Genomic DNA, 20,179 nt, shown 5'->3' with positions numbered 1-20,179 from the left:
AGGGTTAGATGGAGATGGCAGTTTTTAAATGAACACCTTGTTTGCTGGCACTGGTCCAGTTCCTGCCCTACTAAATGCGCTGGCATTACATCGATTCAACCAATGGTTACGTGCCACGTCATGGACTGTGCAGTCGGGCGTCAGATTGCTATAACATATGTTGTTAGCTGATATGTAAAATGCCTATCCAGGCGTTGTAAGATCTGTCATGCATCTTACAATGTGTAGTCGGGGCAGGAACTCGACCAATGTCTTAAGGTCCATTTCCTATTTCCTCTCCACAGAGGAAGTCCCGTCTCCTACAGACCTGCAGTTCTTCGAGGTGTCTGACGTGAAGATCACCATCACCTGGACGGGGCCCCCAACTGACGTGTCCGGGTACAGAGTGACTGTGGCCCCCGTCGGCCCCGCCGGGACCCCTCGGACAGAGCTACAGCTCCCCATCACACACAACGCCTACGCAGAGGTCACCCACCTGACCCCCGGAACCCCGTACCGCTTCAGCATCTACACCGTCCAGGGAGGAGAGGAGAGCCAGCCACTGGTCGGAGAGCAGGCTACCAGTGAGTACAGGCAAACGTATTCCGTAAACCAGTGTCAATAAGCTTAGGACTGTATGTATTTAGTGCTACAGTCTCGGCGAGGCAAGGCAAGGAAACATAATGAGTAGTTGTTTTTTTTGGATGCAAGGTGAATTGTCGATGAAAGATGAGTGAATCTTACTGCAACTTTGTCGATCTCAAACACACACTTTTTTGTCCACAGAGCCTGATTCCCCTGCTGATGTCCATTTCACCAACGTAACTGAGGACAGTGCTCTGATGGCGTGGGTGTCCCCCCGGGCCCGCATCACCGGATACCGTCTGTTCCTGACCCTGGAGGGCTCCAACCCTAAACTGCTGCGCCTGCCAGCCCGCCTGTCTCAGTACACCCTGCTCAACCTCCAACCAGACACAGAGTACACCGCTACTCTGCACGCTGAGCAGGACAATACGCTCAGTGAGGGAGCTTCCAGAACCTTCTCCACCAGTGAGTAAGACTGTTGTTCTAGGTCTTCACTGTCATGTTTTTAGTTTGTTGCTTCAAAATATTATTACATTTTTTTTTTTACCAAGAGTTGCTGAATATCTTCACATCCTCTCTCTCTCAGGCCTCCTATGGTCTAACTGTCTGAGAGGTCATTGTTCTGCAAAATAAGTTATTTGATAGGTCATCTATGAAACACGTATGACCAGCCAGGTCAAGGCCAGGCGTTTTGGCAGAGTCATAAACATACAGTAGGGTCTGCTTTGAGCAGGGGGGGGTAGGACTTTGGGAGTTCGTTGTTCGTTTGAATAGTCCTGACCCCTAACCCCTTACCTCTGACCCTGTGTGTTCTCTCCAGCTCAGCTAATGGGCAACACCCCTCGCTTCAGTACTGATGTCACAGACACCTCCATCATCATCTCCTGGACCCCCGTGCCCCGAGTGGAATACAAGGTATGCTCGCACGCACACACACACACACACACACACACACACACACAGGTCCATCTATGTCACACTAGAGTAGTGCTCTGGCTCCTGTGATCCTGGGAAAGGGCTAACCTCGTAACTCTTCAGTTTTGTGTGTGTGTGTCTCTGTGTCTCTGTCGCTCGGTCTCCCCATGTAGCTGACGGTGAGGCCCAGTCATGGAGGCGAGGCCCCCAGAGATGTGACCTCTAACTCAGGCAGCATCTACATCTCAGGCCTGACCCCCGGGGTTGAGTACACCTACAGCGTTCAGCCAATCGTCAACGGACAGGAGCAGGACAACCCAATCACACGGCGCGTAGTCACACGTAAGTCCGAGAATAACGACTTAGTCTGGGTTTGTCAGCAACTGCTAACTTTGTGCAGTAAAAAATCAGGCTTTACTTATGCTGGGTCTCCACACGTTAGTGAACAGAGGATAGAGATGATGTTCTCCATCACCATCAATCAGAGAATAATGACTTTGGCCTCAAAAGGTTCCCTACTTTTCTTAGACTTTTTAATATTCCTGGAGCGTTGGTCATCGACAACCGTTTTCTAGCGTATCCGAGCCTGGGCAAAAACATGTTTTATTTTTTTTGCCTCTATTTGTGACCTAGTTACTTAGTTCGAATGTCTTTATTTGTGACCTGGTTACATAGTTAGTTAGAATGTCTCTAGTTGTGACCTGGTTACCTACAGTTGAAGTCGGAAGTTTACATACACTTCGGTTGGAGTCATTCAAACTCGTTTTTCAACCACTCCACAAATGTATTTTTAACAAACTATAGTTTTGTCAAGTCGGTTAGGACATCTACTTTGTGCATGACACAAGTAATTTTCCCAACAATTGTTTACAGACAAATTATTTCACTTATAATTCACTGTATCACAATTCCAGTGGGTCAGAAGTTTACATACACTAAGTTGACTTGGCTTTAGAAGCTTCTGATAGGCTAATTGACATCAGTTGAGTCAATTGGAGGTGTACCTGTGGATGTATTTCAAGGCCTACCTTCAAACGCAGTGCCTCTTTGCTTGACATCATGGGAAAATCAAAAGAAATCAGCCAAGACCTCAGAAAAACAATTGTAGACGTCCACAAGTCTGGTTCATCTTTGGGAGCAATTTCCAAACGCCTGAAGGTACCACGTTCATCTGTACAAACAATAGTACGCAAGTATAAACACCATGGGACCACGCAGCCGTCATACCGCTCAGGAAGGAGACGCGTTCTGTCTCCTAGAGATGAACGTACTTTGGTGCGAAAAGTGCAAATCAATCCCAGAACAACAGTAAAGGACCTTGTGAAGATGCTGGAGGAAACCGGTACAAAAGTATCTATATCCACAGTAAAACGAGTCCTATATCGACATAACTTGAAAGGCCGCTCAGCAAGGAAGAAGCCACTGCTCCAAAACCGCCATAAAAAATCCAGACTTCGGTTTGCAACTGCACATGGGGACAAAGATCGTACATTTTGGAGAAATGTCCTATGGTCTGATGAAACAAAAATAGAACTGTTTGGCCATAATGACCATTGTTATGTTTGGAGGAAAAAGGGGGTGCTTGCAAGCCGAAGAACACCATCCTAACCGTGAAGCACGGGGGTGGCAGCATCATGCTGTGGGGGTGCTTTGCTGCAGGAGGGACTGGTGCACTCCACAAAATAGATGGCATCATGAGGAAGGAAAATTATGTGGATATATTGAAGCAACATCTCAAGACATCAGTCAGGAAGTTAAAGCTTGGTTGCAAATGGGTCTTCCAAATGGACAATGACCCCAAGCATACTTCCAAAGTTGTGGCAAAATGGCTTAAAGACAAAAAATTTCAAGGTATTGGAGTGGCCATCACAAAGCCCTGACCTCAATCCTATAGAAAATGTGTGGGCAGAACTGAAAAAGTGTGTGCGAGCAAGGAGGCCTACAAACCTGACTCAGTTACACCAGCTCTGTCAGGAGGAATGGGCAAAAATTCACCCAACTTAATGTGGGAAGCTTGTGGAAGACTACCCGAAACGTTTGACCCAAGTTAAACAATTTAAAGGCAATGCTACCAAATACTAATTGAGTGTATGCAAACTTCTGACCCACTGGGAATGTGATGAAATAAATAAAAGCTGAAATAAATCATTCTCTCTACTTTTATTCTGACATTTCACATTCTTAAAATAAAGTGGTGATCTTAACTGACCTAAGACAGGGAATTTTTACTAGGATTAAATGTCAGGAATTGTGAAAAACTGAGTTTAAATGTATTTGGCTAAGGTGTATGTAAACTTCCGACTTCAACTGTAGTTAGTTAGAATGTCTCTATTTGACCAGGCAATTCTATTGACTTTAAATCTACTTTGTTTCCTTGGCTGAGTTGCTCAACTTAGTTGACCTTAAATCCAATTATTAAGAACAGTAACGTGACCTTAGCATATCTACTATTTTTATAAAGGAAATGTGTGTTGCAATTTAACCACACCATTCTATTGAGTAACCGTATATTACCCCAAAAGAGTTGCATCTGGATCAGGGACGTCAGAAATCTCTTCCTGTTCCTTTTTCCTCTTGTTGTTCCTCTTCATCAGTTCTGACCAGGTTTTAGTAGTGAGTAACCTTTCTGACCAGGTTATTGTAGTGAGTAACCATTCTGACCAGGTTATAGTAGTGAGTAACCATTCTGACCAGGTTATAGTAGTGAGTAACCATTCTGACCAGGTTATAGTAGTGAGTAACCATTCTGACCAGGTTATTGTAGTGAGTAACCATTCTGACCAGGTTATTGTAGTGAGTAACCATTCTGACCAGGTTATTGTAGTGAGTAACCATTCTGACCAGGTTATTGTAGTGAGTAACCATTCTGACCAGGTTATTGTAGTGAGTAACCATTCTGACCAGGTTATTGTAGTGAGTAACCATTCTGACCAGGTTATTGTAGTGAGTAACCATTCTGACCAGGTTATTGTAGTGAGTAACCATTCTGACCAGGTTATAGTAGTGAGTAACCATTCTGACCAGGTTATAGTGGTGAGTAACCATTCTGACCAGGTTATAGTAGTGAGTAACCATTCTGACCAGGTTATAGTAGTGAGTAACCATTCTGACCAGGTTATAGTGGTGAGTAACCATTCTGACCAGGTTATAGTGGTGAGTAACCATTCTGACCAGGTTATAGTGGTGAGTAACCATTCTGACCAGGTTATAGTAGTGAGTAACCATTCTGACCAGGTTATAGTGGTGAGTAACCATTCTGACCAGGTTATAGTAGTGAGTAACCATTCTGACCAGGTTATAGTAGTGAGTAACCATTCTGACCAGGTTATAGTAGTGAGTAACCATTCTGACCAGGTTATAGTAGTGAGTAACCATTATGACCAGGTTATAGTAGTGAGTAACCATTCTGACCAGGTTATAGTAGTGAGTAACCATTCTGACCAGGTTATAGTAGTGAGTAACCATTCTGACCAGGTTATAGTAGTGAGTAACCATTCTGACCAGGTTATAGTAGTGAGTAACCATTCTGACCAGGTTATAGTAGTGAGTAACCATTCTGACCAGGTTATAGTAGTGAGTAACCATTATGACCAGGTTATAGTGGTGAGTAACCATTCTGACCAGGTTATAGTAGTGAGTAACCATTCTGACCAGGTTATAGTGGTGAGTAACCATTATGACCAGGTTATAGTGGTGAGTAACCATTCTGACCAGGTTATAGTAGTGAGTAACCATTATGACCAGGTTATAGTAGTGAGTAACCATTCTGACCAGGTTATAGTAGTGAGTAACCATTCTGACCAGGTTATAGTAGTGAGTAACCATTCTGACCAGGTTATAGTAGTGAGTAACCATTCTGACCAGGTTATAGTAGTGAGTAACCATTCTGACCAGGTTATAGTAGTGAGTAACCATTCTGACCAGGTTATAGTAGTGAGTAACCATTCTGACCAGGTTATAGTAGTGAGTAACCATTCTGACCAGGTTATAGTAGTGAGTAACCATTCTGACCAGGTTATAGTAGTGAGTAACCATTCTGACCAGGTTATAGTAGTGAGTAACCATTCTGACCAGGTTATAGTAGTGAGTAACCATTCTGACCAGGTTATAGTAGTGAGTAACCATTCTGACCAGGTTATAGTAGTGAGTAACCATTCTGACCAGGTTATAGTAGTGAGTAACCATTCTGACCAGGTTATAGTAGTGAGTAACCATACCAGTCAGAGACAGTTGCTTGGAAGAGAGATGTAAATTTATAGAATCATCTCATCTTGTTCCTCTTGTCCTCCTCCAGCCCTGTCTCCTCCTACTGACCTCAACCTGGAGTCCCACCCTGACACCGGAAAGCTGACTGTCCAGTGGAACGAAGCCTCCACCCCAGGTTAGAACACACACACACACACACACACACACATTCCACCGTGGAACGAAGCCTCCACCCCAGGTTAGAACACACACACACACACACTCACTCCCCAGTGGGACGAAGCCAGCACATTTTCCATTGTCCATTTACTTAAAGTCTAGGTAACAAAAATATGTATTTTTGCTTTCAACCCAACCCCGGAGTCACACACATACCCACAATGCAGTGTTTATACTAACACACCTCATATGACCAAGCTCAAAAGAAGGATTGTGGTTTCTGGATTTAGGACAGAGATTACGGAAACTATATGTCCGGACTATATGACTGATTTGACTTCTCTGTCCACTCTCTATCCTCTGTCCATTGTCACGTGTTCTCCATGCCATCCAATCAGACCTCACCGGCTACAGAGTGACAGGCACCCCGACCAATGGGCAGCAAGGAAACAGCCTGGAGGAGTTTGTGAAGGCGGGCGAGACCTCGTGCACTCTGGAGAACCTCAGCCCTGGCGTGGAGTACAACATCAGCGTCTTCACCGTTAAAGACGACATGGAGAGTGTTCCTGTCTCCACCACCGTTACTCAAGGTAGGTGTGGGCGTGGCCTAATGTCAGGTGACCTTTGACCCTATGACCCCTGCCCTGTGAATTATGATGTGATAATGTGGACAGGAGTGTCCGGCAGGGTTCCATCATATCTCTCTTACTCCAACCTTTCTCACCGTAATATAAAGCCTACAATGTCTTATGACAACAGATTGCTAGCTAGTATTATTAACATGCCCAGTGATGTCACTACAACCAGATAACAACCTGCTGTTAGTGATGCTGTTAGTGATGCTTCAGCCCTGCTGTTAGTGATGCTGTTAGTGATGCTGCAGCCCTGCTGTTAGTGATGCTGTTAGTGATGCTGCAGCTCTGCTGTAGCCCTGCTGTTAGTGATGCTGCAGCTCTGCTGTTAGTGATGCTGCAGCCCTGCTGTTAGTGATGCTGCAGCCCTGCTGTTAGTGATGCTGCAGCTCTGCTGTTAGTGATGCTGCAGCTCTGCTGTTAGTGATGCTGCAGCCCTGCTGTTAGTGATGCTGCAGCTCTGCTGTTAGTGATGCTGCAGCCCTGCTGTAGCTCTGCTGTTAGTGATGCTGCAGCTCTGCTGTTAGTGATGCTGCAGCCCTGCTGTTAGTGATGCTGCAGCCCTGCTGTTAGTGATGCTGCAGCTCTGCTGTTAGTGATGCTGCAGCTCTGCTGTTAGTGATGCTGCAGCTCTGCTGTTAGTGATGCTGCAGCCCTGCTGTTAGTGATGCTGCAGCCCTGCTGTTAGTGATGCTGCAGCCCTGCTGTAGCCCTGCTGTTAGTGATGCTGCAGCTCTGCTGTTAGTGATGCTGCAGTTCTGCTGTTAGTGATGCTGCAGCTCTGCTGTTAGTGATGATGCAGCCCTGCTGTTAGTGATGCTGCAGCCCTGCTGTTAGTGATGCTGCAGCTCTGCTGTTAGTGATGCTGCAGCCCTGCTGTTAGTGATGCTGCAGCCCTGCTGTTAGTGATGCTGCAGCCCTGCTGTTAGTGATGCTGCAGCTCTGCTGTTAGTGATGCTGCAGCTCTGCTGTTAGTGATGCTGCAGCCCTGCTGTTAGTGATGCTGTTAGTGATGCTGCAGCCCTGCTGTTAGTGATGCTGCAGCCCTGCTGTTAGTGATGCTGCAGCCCTGCTGTTAGTGATGCTGCAGTTCTGCTGTTAGTGATGCTGCAGCTCTGCTGTTAGTGATGATGCAGCCCTGCTGTTAGTGATGCTGCAGCCCTGCTGTTAGTGATGCTGTTAGTGATGCTGTTAGTGATGCTGCAGCCCTGCTGTTAGTGATGCTGCAGCCTTGCTGTTAGTGATGCTGCAGCCCTGCTGTTAGTGATGCGGTTAGTGATGCTGTTAGTGATGCTGCAGCCCTTGTGTTAGTGATGCTGCAGCCCTGCTGTTAGTGATGCTGCAGCTCTGATGTTAGTGATGTTGCAGCCCTGCTGTTAGTGATGCTGTTAGTGATGCTGCAGCTCTGCTGTTAGTGATGCTGTTAGTGATGCTGCAGCTCTGCTGTTAGTGATGATGTTAATGATGCTGCAGCTCTGCTGTTAGTGATGCTGTTAGTGATGCTGCAGCCCTGCTGTTAGTGATGCTGTTAGTGATGCTGCAGCTCTGCTGTTAGTGATGCTGTTAGTGATGCTACAGCCCTGCTTGGCCAGACCACACGCACAACTCAGGACTAAATCATTCATTGATGTCAATTAAAAGATTTGCGCATGAATGTCAAGTTAGAATACAATTAATGCGTGCAATACCAGTACCCCTACACAGTGTGATAGGATAAACATAACCATGGAGGTACCACATTATACCACCTGAGCTGGTAACCCATATAATTGCCACTCATTCATTAAAGCCTATAGATGCTTTAATAATGCCCTTCTCATGACATTGCTTGTTTCTGTCTGTCTTGTTTGTCTCTGTGCTGTGTGCCGTCCGTCCGTCCGGCCGGCCTCTGCGATCCTCCCCTCCCTCTCTAACCCACTACTAGACGTGCCCCGGCTAACGGACCTCAACTTCGTCGACGTCACCGACACGACTATCGGCCTGAAGTGGAACCCGCTGAACTATACGGCGGTCACCGGCTACCGTATCACGGTGACGGCGGCCGGGGAGAGCGTGCCCATATTCGAGGACATGGTGGAGGCCACCACCGGGTATTACACCGTGCACGGACTGGAGCCCGGCATCGACTATGACATCTCAGTCATCACCGTCACAGAGAGCGGAGAGAGCGAACCCACCACGCTCACACAGCAAACTGGTAATCATTATAGGAATACGAATTTTCATGGATTGAAAGATACTAGTGAAGTGGGTTGATGAACACTTTCACTAGGGGACTGGAGGAGATCAGGGGAGGTAGATCAGTGAGATCAGGGGAGGGAGATCAGGGAAGGGAGATCAGGGGAGGTAGATCAGTGAGATCAGGGGAGGGAGATCAGGGAAGGGAGATCAGGGGAGGGAGATCAGGGGAGGTAGATCAGGGGAGGGAGATCAGGGAAGGGAGATCAGGGGAGGATCAGGAGGTAGATCAGGGGAGGTAGATCAGGGAGGTAGATCAGGGAAGGGAGATCAGGGGAGGGAGATCAGGGGAGGTAGATCAGGGGAGGTAGATCAGGGAAGGGAGATCAGGGGAGGTAGATCAGGGGAGGTAGATCAGGGGAGGTAGATCAGGGAAGGGAGATCAGGGAAGGGAGATCAGGGAAGGGAGATCAGGGAAGGGAGATCAGGGGAGGTAGATCAGGGGAGGTAGATCAGGGGAGGTAGATCAGGGAAGGGAGATCAGGGGAGGGAGATCAGGGGAGGGAGATCAGGGGAGGTAGATCAGGGGAGGTAGATCAGGGGAGGTAGATCAGGGGAGGGAGATCAGGGGAGGTAGATCAGGGAAGGGAGATCAGGGGAAGAAGATCAGGGGGGAGATCAGGGAGGTAGATCAGGGAAGGGAGATCAGGGAAGGGAGATCAGGGAAGGGAGATCAGGGAAGGGAGATCAGGGGAGGTAGATCAGGGGAGGGAGATCAGGGAAGGGAGATCAGGGGAGGTAGATCAGGGGAGGTAGATCAGGGGAGGGAGATCAGGGGAGGTAGATCAGGGAGGGAGATCAGGGGAGGGAGATCAGGGAAGGGAGATCAGGGGAGGGAGATCAGGGGAGGTAGATCAGGGAGGTAGATCAGGAAGGGAGATCAGGGGAGGTAGATCAGGGAGGTAGATCAGGGGGAGGTAGATCAGGAAGGGAGATCAGGAAGGGAGATCAGGAGGGAGATCAGGGAGGGAGATCAGGGGAGGTAGATCAGGGAGGTAGATCAGGGAGGGAGATCAGGGGAGGGAGATCAGGGGGAGGTAGATCAGGAAGGGAGATCAGGGAGTAATCAGGAGGTAGATCAGGAAGGGAGATCAGGGAAGGGAGATCAGGGAAGGGAGATCAGGGAAGGGAGATCAGGGGAGGTAGATCAGGGGAGGGAGATCAGGAAGGGAGATCAGGGGAGGTAGATCAGGGGAGGTAGATCAGGGAGGGAGATCAGGGAGGTAGATCAGGGAGGGAGATCAGGGGAGGGAGATCAGGGGAGGTAGATCAGGGGAGGGAGATCAGGGGAGGTAGATCAGGGGAGGGAGATCAGGGGAGGGAGATCAGGGGAGGGAGATCAGGGGAGGGAGATCAGGGGAGGGAGATCAGGGGAGGGAGACTCTGACTCTCATATTACTGTTTGTGTTTATGTCATGGTGTAATGGTAGTGTAATGGTGTAATGGTAGTGTCATGGTGTAATGGTAGTGTAATGGTAGGGTCATGGTGTAATGGTAGTGTAATGGTAGTGTCATGGTGTAATGGTGGTGTAATGGTGTAATGGTAGTGTAATGGTAGTGTAATGGTAGGGTCATGGTGTAATGGTGTAATGGTAGTGTAATGGTGTAATGGTGTAATGGTGGTGTAATGGTAGTGTCATGGTGTAATGGTAGTGTAATGGTAGGGTCATGGTGTAATGGTAGTGTAATGGTGTGATGGTGTAATGGTAGGTTCATGGTGTAATGGTAGTGTCATGGTAGGGTCATGGTGTAATGGTAGTGTAATGGTGTAATGGTAGTGTAATGGTGTGATGGTGTAATGGTAGGTTCATGGTGTAATGGTAGTGTCATGGTAGGTTCATGGTGTAATGGTAGTGTCATGGTGGTGTAATGGTAGTGTAATGGTAGTGTCATGGTGAATCATTTGTGAATCTGTTCAGGATCTTATGGTTTTAGTTTGGGGACATATTCATTTGTGATGCTGTTCAGGATGTTACTGTGTTAGTTTGCCCCACCTCACTCCACTGTTTCTACATCTGAATTCTTCAACACAAGTGAGTTTCCCTGAAGTGGGTCCTGACCGTAATACCTGATATCTCTTTGTCCCACAGCTGTTCCTCCCCCTACTAACCTGGGTTTCCCTGAGGTGGGTCCTGACCGTATGCAGGTGACCTGGACAGCTCCTGTGGTTCCTGACCCCGCTGACATAAACAGCTTCGTGATTCGCTACCACCCCATCGATGACGAGGATGACATCACAGAAAGCAGCGTCGGCGGGAACGACGACACCGTGGTTCTTAAGAGTAAGGGCTCAGAGATCACACACACTCATGGACACACACACACTCATGGACACACACACTCATGGACACACACACACACACACACACACACTCATGGACACACACACACACACACACACACACTCATGGACACACACACACACACACACACACTCATGGACACACACACACACACACACACACACTCATGGACACACACACACACACACACACACTCATGGACACACACACACACACACACACACACTCATGGACACACACACACACACACACACACTCATGGACACACACACACACACACACACACACACTGGACACACACACACACACACACACTCATGGACACACACACACACACATTCCTGATGACTGTTAAGTGTTTTGCTTCTACTAGTCACCGACTGATGCTGTGTATCCTTGTCTGTGTGTCCCTCTAGACCTGATTTCCAACACGGAGTACCTGGTGAGTGTGGTGTGCGTTTACGAAGAGAGGGAGAGCTCACCTCTGGTCGGCACCCACAAAACGAGTGAGTTTCACTTGAATTATTTGATTTTAGTATCTGTTTTTGGTATCCGTCCTTTTTTTAAATGTTTCCTAAATGACTCCTGATTTATGTTTTCTACCCTCAGCCCTGGACTCCCCCAGCGGTCTGCAGTTCTCAGAGGTCCTGACCAACTCCTTCACGGTGCACTGGCAGGCCCCCAACGCCATCATCACCGGCTACCGGATCCGTTACCAGATGACCAGCGGCGGGCGGGCCAAGGACGAGAGGCTGCCGCCATCCAGGAACCACTTCACCCTGACCGGCCTGACCCCCGAGACGGAATACATCGTCAATATCTATGCCGTCAGCGGCCAGCAGGACAGCAAGCCGCTCTCTGGAAAACAGAAAACCAGTACGACCTCATCTTTACTTTTCACACGCTCTTTAAGTTTACCTTGATTCATTGCTTCCTTCATTTCAGCCAATTCCCTACCCCTACGACAAGACCTGTTGACAGCCAATCCCGGTTCCCTACCCCTACGATAAGACCTGTTGACAGCCAATCCCGGTTCCCTACCCGTACGATAAGACCTGTTGACAGCCAATCCCGGTTCCCTACCCCTACGATAAGACCTGTTGACAGCCAATCCCGGTTCCCTACCCGTACGATAAGACCCGTTGACAGCCAATCCCGGTTCCCTACCCCTACGATAAGACCTGTTGACAGCCAATCCCGGTTCCCTACGATAAGACCTGTTGACAGCCAATCCCGGTTCCCTACCCCTACGATAAGACCTGTTGACAGCAAATCACGGTTTCCTACCCCTACGATAAGACCTGTTGACAGCCAATCCCGGTTCCCTACCCCTACGATAAGACCTGTTGACAGCCAATCCCGGTTCCCTACCCCTACGATAAGACCTGTTGACAGCCAATCCCGGTTCCCTACCCCTACGATAAGACCTGTTGACAGCCAATCCCGGTTCCCTAACCCTACGATAAGACCTGTTGACAGCCAATCCCGGTTCCCTACCCCTACGATAAGACCTGTTGACAGCCAATCCCGGTTCCCTACCCCTACGATAAGACCTGTTGACAGCCAATCCCGGTTCCCTACCCCTACGATAAGACCTGTTGACAGCCAATCCCGGTTCCCTACCCCTATGATAAGACCTGTTGACTTTACACACATCCCCTGAATCCCAGATCAACCCATAGCTCCTACTCCCAAGGCATATGTAGATCTGAGAGGGTTGGATAGGTGTCTAACCAATATGGTGGTTGCTCCAACTTGCCCTCTGATAGGTCACGGGAAAATGTTGCCATCATCCATCCAATTCTCTCAGCTCTCCACAGGAATCCAGGGGCCGGGGGTTGATTTGGTCTTTAGGGATCCTTTTGGTTTATTTCAATGTTTCTGTCATTCTCACCATCTGTCTCTGCTTCCTCCTCCTTGTTGTGTCCCCTAGTCTCTGACTCTCCTACTGACCTGGAGGTAGTGTCGTCCTCCCCCACCAGCATCACAATCCGCTGGGACGCCCCCTCTGTTACCGTGAGGTACTACAGGATCACCCATGGAGAGTCAGGTCTGTCCGGTACGTTAACTAGCCTGGCCTTAACTAGTCTACCCTTAACTAGACTATCCTTAACTAGTCTACCGTTAACTAGTCTAGCCTGTTATTGTGAGGTACTGCTATGATCACCATGGAGAGTCTGACCTGTCAGGTGAGTTAGCTTGCAGTCAGGTGAGTTAGCTTGCAGTCAGGTGAGTTAGCTTGCAGTCAGGTGAGTTAGCTTGCAGTCAGGTGAGTTAGCTTGCACTGCTATGATCAGCCACAGAAAGTCTGGTAGCTTAGCAAGCCTTCGATTGCTAATGTGATTGTCATCAATTTCACAAGTCTGGCAAACCAAAGAGCACCTTACCATATGCAGTCTTATTGAAATTTGAGAGCTCACCAATTCTTTAGCTTTTTCACAATATGAATGTTGTTTTTTATCTATAGCATTGTTTGCTGTTACCCCTCCCAACCCCCAGGTGGCCACAGCACCCCTAAAGAGTTCACTGTCCCTGGTTCCCAGTCTACCGCCACCATCCAGAACCTGAGGCCTGGTACTGACTACACCATCACAGTCTACGCTGTGACCGGCAGAGGGGACAGCCCAGCCTCCAGCACCCCCATCTACGTCATCCACAAGACAGGTACACATAGGGACACGACACCCCTGACTACCATGGGGACACCCCCGACTACCATGGGGACACCCCTGACTACCATGGGGACACCCCTGCCTTCCATGGGGACACCCCTGACTACCATGGGGACACCCCTGCCTTCCATGGGGACCTCCCTAACTAACATGGAGACACCCCTGCCTAACTTCCAGGCTCTGTCGTAGCCGGCCGCGACCGGGAGACCCATGGGGCGGCGCACAATTGGCCCAGTGTCGTCCAGGGTAGGGGAGGGAATGGCCGGCAGGGATGTAGCTCAGTTGGTAGAGCATGGTGTTTGCAACGCCAGGGTTGTGGGTTCGATTCCCACGGGGGGCCAGTATAAAAAAGAATGTATGCACTCGCTTAACTGTAAGTCGCTCTGGATAAGAGCGTCTGCTAAATGACTAAAATGTAAATGTAACTTCCTTCTAGGGAGTTTTTCCTTACCTGCCTCTGCTTGTTCTTTGGACTCTAGGCCTGGTTACTGTAGGTGTAAAACTAATGTTGTGGGTTCCATTGCCATTACACTTGATTAAGTCGCTTTGGATAACAGCGTTTGCTAAATGGCATTTATTATTATTATTATTATTATTATTAAAAAGGGATTGATTGATCAGGATTGTTAGATGTTGTTTTTAAAGTCCTTTTTTCATTATACCCTGTCCTGGTTTGATAATGTGGTCTGAAAGTATACTTCTGCTGTGCCTTCAGCAGGTTGTGACTTGGCTCCTCTCCTCTCGCTGTAGATATTGAGTCTCCTCTCGCTGTAGATATTGAGTCTCCTCTCTCTGTAGATATTGAGTCTCCTCTCGCTGTAGATATTGAGTCTCCTCTCTCTGTAGATATTGAGTCTCCTCTCTCTGTAGATATTGAGTCTCCTCTCTCTGTAGATATTGAGTCTCCTCTCTGTAGATATTGAGTCTCCTCTCTCTGTAGATATTGAGTCTCCTCTCTCTGTAGATATTGAGTCTCCTCTCTCTGTAGATATTGAGTCTCCTCTCGCTGTAGATATTGAGTCTCCTCTCTCTGTAGATATTGAGTCTCCTCTCTCTGTAGATATTGAGTCTCCTCTCTCTGTAGATATTGAGTCTCCTCTCGCTGTAGATATTGAGTCTCCTCTCCTCTCGCTGTAGATATTGAGTCTCCTCTCTCTGTAGATATTGAGTCTCCTCTCTCTGTAGATATTGAGTCTCCTCTCGCTGTAGATATTGAGTCTCCTCTCGCTGTAGATATTGAGTCTCCTCTCCTCCTCTGTAGATATTGAGTCTCCTCTCTCTGTAGATATTGAGTCTCCTCTCGCTGTAGATATTGAGTCTCCTCTCGCTGTAGATATTGAGTCTCCTCTCTCTGTAGATATTGAGTCTCCTCTCGCTGTAGATATTGGAGTCTCCTCTCTCTGTAGATATTGAGTCTCCTCTCTCTGTAGATATTGAGTCTCCTCTCTCTGTAGATATTGAGTCTCCTCTCTCTGTAGATATTGAGTCTCCTCTCTCTGTAGATATTGAGTCTCCTCTCCTCTCTCTGTAGATATTGAGTCTCCTCTCCTCTCTCTGTAGATATTGAGTCTCCTCTCCTCTCTCTGTAGATATTGAGTCTCCTCTCCTCTCGCTGTAGATATTGAGTCTCCTCTCCTCTCGCTGTAGATATTGAGTCTCCTCTCGCTGTAGATATTGAGTCTCCTCTCGCTGTAGATATTGAGTCTCCTCTCTCTGTAGATATTGAGTCTCCTCTCGCTGTAGATATTGAGTCTCCTCTCGCTGTAGATATTGAGTCTCCTCTCTCTGTAGATATTGAGTCTCCTCTCTCTGTAGATATTGAGTCTCCTCTCTCTGTAGATGTTGAGTCTCCTCTCGCTGTAGATATTGAGTCTCCTCTCTCTCTGTAGATATTGAGTCTCCTCTCGCTGTAGATATTGAGTCTCCTCTCTCTCTGTAGATATTGAGTCTCCTCTCGCTGTAGATATTGAGTCTCCTCTCTCTGTAGATATTGAGTCTCCTCTCGCTGTAGATATTGAGTCTCCTCTCCTCTCTCTGTAGATATTGAGTCTCCTCTCTGTAGATATTGAGTCTCCTCTCCTCTCGCTGTAGATATTGAGTCTCCTCTCTGTAGATATTGAGTCTCCTCTCTCTGTAGATATTGAGTCTCCTCTCTCTGTAGATATTGAGTCTCCTCTCTCTGTAGATATTGAGTCTCCTCTCGCTGTAGATATTGAGTCTCCTCTCTCTGTAGATATTGAGTCTCCTCTCGCTGTAGATATTGAGTCTCCTCTCTCTGTAGATATTGAGTCTCCTCTCGCTGTAGATATTGAGTCTCCTCTCGCTGTATATATTGAGTCTCCTCTCTCTGTAGATATTGAGTCTCCTCTCGCTGTAGATATTGAGTCTCCTCTCCTCTCTCTGTAGATATTGAGTCTCCTCTCTGTAGATATTGAGTCTCCTCTCCTCTCGCTGTAGATATTGAGTCTCCTCTCCTCTTCTGTAGATATTGAGTCTCCTCTCTCTGTAGATATTGAGTCTCCTCTCTCTGTAGATATTGAGTCTCCTCTCGCTGTAGATATTGAGTCTCCTCTCTCTGTAGATATTGAGTCTCCTCTCGCTGTAGATATTGAGTCTCCTCTCTCTGTAGATATTGAGTCTCCTCTCGCTGTAGATATTGAGTCTCCTCTCCTCTGTAGATATTGAGTCTCCTCTCTCTGTAGATATTGAGTCTCCTCTCTCTGTAGATATTGAGTCTCCTCTCTCTGTAGATATTGAGTCTCCTCTCTCTGTAGATATTGAGTCTCCTCTCGCTGTAGATATTGAGTCTCCTCTCTCTGTAGATATTGAGTCTCCTCTCCTCTCTCTGTAGATATTGAGTCTCCTCTCCTCTCGCTGTAGATATTGAGTCTCCTCTCTCTGTAGATATTGAGTCTCCTCTCTCTGTAGATATTGAGTCTCCTCTCTCTGTAGATATTGAGTCTCCTCTCTCTGTAGATATTGAGTCTCCTCTCGCTGTAGATATTGAGTCTCCTCTCTCTCTCTGTAGATATTGAGTCTCCTCTCTCTGTAGATATTGAGTCTCCTCTCCTCTCTCTGTAGATATTGAGTCTCCTCTCTGTAGATATTGAGTCTCCTCTCGCTGTAGATATTGAGTCTCCTCTCCTCTCTCTGTAGATATTGAGTCTCCTCTCTCTGTAGATATTGAGTCTCCTCGCTGTAGATATTGAGTCTCCTCTCCTCTCGCTGTAGATATTGAGTCTCCTCTCCTCTCTCTGTAGATATTGAGTCTCCTCGCTGTAGATATTGAGTCTCCTCGCTGTAGATATTGAGTCTCCTCTCTGTAGATATTGAGTCTCCTCTCGCTGTAGATATTGAGTCTCCTCTCTCTGTAGATATTGAGTCTCCTCTCTCTGTAGATATTGAGTCTCCTCTCGCTGTAGATATTGAGTCTCCTCTCCTCTCTCTGTAGATATTGAGTCTCCTCTCTCTGTAGATATTGAGTCTCCTCTCTGTAGATATTGAGTCTCCTCTCTCTGTAGATATTGAGTCTCCTCTCTCTGTAGATATTGAGTCTCCTCTCGCTGTAGATATTGAGTCTCCTCTCTCTGTAGATATTGAGTCTCCTCTCGCTGTAGATATTGAGTCTCCTCTCTCTGTAGATATTGAGTCTCCTCTCTCTGTAGTGTGACGTCACGAGAGGCTACACAGCTTTCAGCGGGATTGCTCAAGTAGTTTAAGGAGACAAGGTTCAAACAAAACAAGGATTTTATTATAGGTCTTGGGAAATTAACGAAAATATAACAAAATTCTGTTCTCTTGTGGCTCTTTAAGGGTTAACAGTTCAGGGATGTCTCTTCCACATCCAAAATCATAATTCTCACTCGCTCAGATAACTTTTCCCCAGCCTTACTGTAGTCCACGTTGCAGCTAGTGGCCAACCCAGCAAAAAGTCCTTCCAAATGTCTCTCACGTATTTCCACAGGTGCATATATCCAAAGGTGAGTATTTCCCAAAGGTAAGTATCTCCAAATCCTTATATTCCTCATGGAAGGGGACGTGCAGCACTCTTGTCCTCCAGAGAGCCCAGGTTGGAGACTGTGTTTCTTCACCCCCCACACAGCCCTCAGTGTCTCTTCCCTTCCCAAACCTTCAGCTCATCAGCTCCTCATTTGTTTCAGCTGCGTGGGAAGATTGGCCATAGAGGGTGGAGTTCCCGACCATACCAGCAGATGGAGCCATAGCTGTCTGGGTTTGCAGCCACCTCAGGGGATGTAACGTCCCTCCAGGACACAGCCTCTCGTGACATCACACATCCCCTCCTCGGGACCGACGTCCTCGTCGGGGTAAAGGCAGCGAAGAAGGCATCACGCCGAGAGAGGCGTCCGCATTGCCGTGGTGCTTGCCAGCCTGCTCTCTCTTCAACTCCTCCACCTCTAGGACCAGGGACTCAGCCTCCTGTTGTCTCTCCTTGAGTTTCTTACTGAACGCATCAGCCTTGGTTTTAGCAGAGTTTAGCTTCTGTTGAGCAGCTTTCAGTTCCTTCTCTCTCTCTGCCTCCGCATTCTTCATCTTGTTCTCCAACACCTTGTACTTCTCCTCTGCCTTCTTCTGGACCTCCTTACTACTGCGCAGGGTCTCCTCACACTCCTCGATGGTCCTGCGCAGCCTCTCCAGCTCCTCCTGTTGCTTATGGAAGGAGCTCTGTTGGAGTTTAGGTTGGAGGATATCTAACTCTTCTGTCTTCATGTCTAACTGTTGCTTTAACAAACGATACCTCTCAGCGGTCCCCTTCAGACCAGACAGTTCTTTGTCCAGATTCTGTAGCTCCGTCTCTGTGTCGGTCTGGGCACCTGCCATCCCTATCAGAGCCCGGGCGGGAGTGAGTAATCGGAGGATTGCACCGGAGCCTTCCCAGGATGAGTCTTGCCTCTCCGTTTCCGAGGTACTCGGGTTATCCTCTCCTGAGACTCTCTCCAGAGTGGGTAAAAGGCTGGGCAGTCTCGTCCAATTAGGACAGGGACGGGGAGGGAATCAACCACCCCCGCCGTCGTGTGTATGGTTCCCCGTGTGCTGGTCATTGTAAGTTCAGTAATGGGGTATTCTCTGGTGTCCCCATGGACACAGGAAACTGGGAGGACTTTCCCCGGGGTCAGACACGTTGGGCCCACCAAATCCTTACGCACCAGGGTGGCCCGGCTACCAGAATCCAGTAAGGCCTCCACATCATGGTGATTCACAGTTACCGGGCAGGTGGGGGGTCGATCTGGGCCGCCATCTACGACTCCCAAGAGCGAGGCAAAACGGTGTGTGGGTGCTGAGCTGGAGGACTCCGCAGTGGGCATAGGTTCATCGGCTGGTTTCCCACACTGCCAGGAGATATGTCCCATCTCCCCACACCGGTAACACTGTCGAGTTTCCCCCCTCCTGGTGTACTCTTCTTGGACCCGCCTGGTTTCTGGCTCCCCTGGAGCCGGGATAAGTCCTGACGTGGCTGGGTTCGAGACCTTGGGGTCCTTTGGACGGGTTCTTCCCCTTTGTGGTGGGGCCGCACTCCTGGGGTCTTTTTCGGGAAGCATTCAGCATCTCCGCTGTGGCCTGGTACTTTTCCACAGCTTCCACGGTCAGATCAGCCGTGGTCAAGGCCTGTTGACTGATGAACCGTTTTGCCTCATAAGGCAGGGCGCGTAGGTAACCGATCCACCACAACGGCCTCCACCACCGCCGCTGCTGTATTCCTCTGCGGATCCAGCCATTTCCTTGCGATTCGGACAAGTTCATGCATCTGCGCCCGAGGAGGTTGGTCTGGTTGGAAGGTCCAGCTGTGAAAGCGCTGGGCCATACCAAACTTTGTGAGTCCATATCTGCTGAGGATCTCAGACTTCAGGGCATCATAGTCAGTAACCTGGTCAGGGCCCAGGTCCCGGACAGCATTCAGCGATTCCCGGTTAGAAAGGGGGCTAACAGACCAACCCACTGTTGCTTGGGCCAGGCTTCCCTAGTGGCCGTGGCCTCAAATGCATGCAGGTATGCCTCAATGTCATCGGTAGCTCCCATCTTAGATATAAAGTCACTTGCCTTTATTGGGCGGGTATTTTGGACAACCCTCTGTCTCTGCAACTGCAATTCCTCTGCCTTCAGAAGGTTGGCTTTCTTTTGCTCCTCCAAGAGAGCCACGTTTGCTTGCATCTGGGCTTGCTGGCCAGCAACAAGGGCTTTCAATATGTCCTCCATTTCAGTCGGGCGGGGAGCCTACGGCCAACTTGGAAAACTGGGTGATCAAACCTTCGGTATCCTCCTCTGACATGCACTATTAACGCTTGAGCGTGCCCATATTCTCCACCATCTGTGACGTCACGAGAGGCTACACAGCTTTCAGCGGGATTGCTCAAGTAGTTTAAGGAGACAAGGTTCAAACAAAACAAGGATTTTATTATAGGTCTTGGGAAATTAACGAAAATATAACAAAATTCTGTTCTCTTGTGGCTCTTTAAGGGTTAACAGTTCAGGG

General features: G+C 48.3%; 1 protein-coding gene across 1 annotated transcript in view; it reads left to right on the top strand.

Moving 5' to 3' along the window:
- Positions 1–20,179, top strand: part of LOC121536419 (fibronectin) — a 106,162-nt gene that overhangs the window by 45,492 nt on the left and 40,491 nt on the right. The window contains exons 19-30 of the mRNA XM_045206760.1: positions 285–563; positions 766–1,029; positions 1,385–1,479; positions 1,653–1,821; positions 5,774–5,860; positions 6,243–6,434; positions 8,401–8,673; positions 10,805–10,996; positions 11,434–11,523; positions 11,627–11,893; positions 12,951–13,067; positions 13,517–13,681. Of these exons, the coding sequence (XP_045062695.1) occupies positions 285–563; positions 766–1,029; positions 1,385–1,479; positions 1,653–1,821; positions 5,774–5,860; positions 6,243–6,434; positions 8,401–8,673; positions 10,805–10,996; positions 11,434–11,523; positions 11,627–11,893; positions 12,951–13,067; positions 13,517–13,681 (2,190 nt within the window). The remainder of the gene's footprint in view (positions 1–284; positions 564–765; positions 1,030–1,384; positions 1,480–1,652; positions 1,822–5,773; positions 5,861–6,242; positions 6,435–8,400; positions 8,674–10,804; positions 10,997–11,433; positions 11,524–11,626; positions 11,894–12,950; positions 13,068–13,516; positions 13,682–20,179) is intronic.

Source organism: Coregonus clupeaformis, chromosome 23 (genome assembly GCF_020615455.1).
Source record: "Coregonus clupeaformis isolate EN_2021a chromosome 23, ASM2061545v1, whole genome shotgun sequence".
Lineage (NCBI taxonomy): Eukaryota > Metazoa > Chordata > Actinopteri > Salmoniformes > Salmonidae > Coregonus > Coregonus clupeaformis.
Note: the sequence above shows the minus strand (reverse complement) of the source record. Positions and strands in the feature narration are given on the sequence as shown.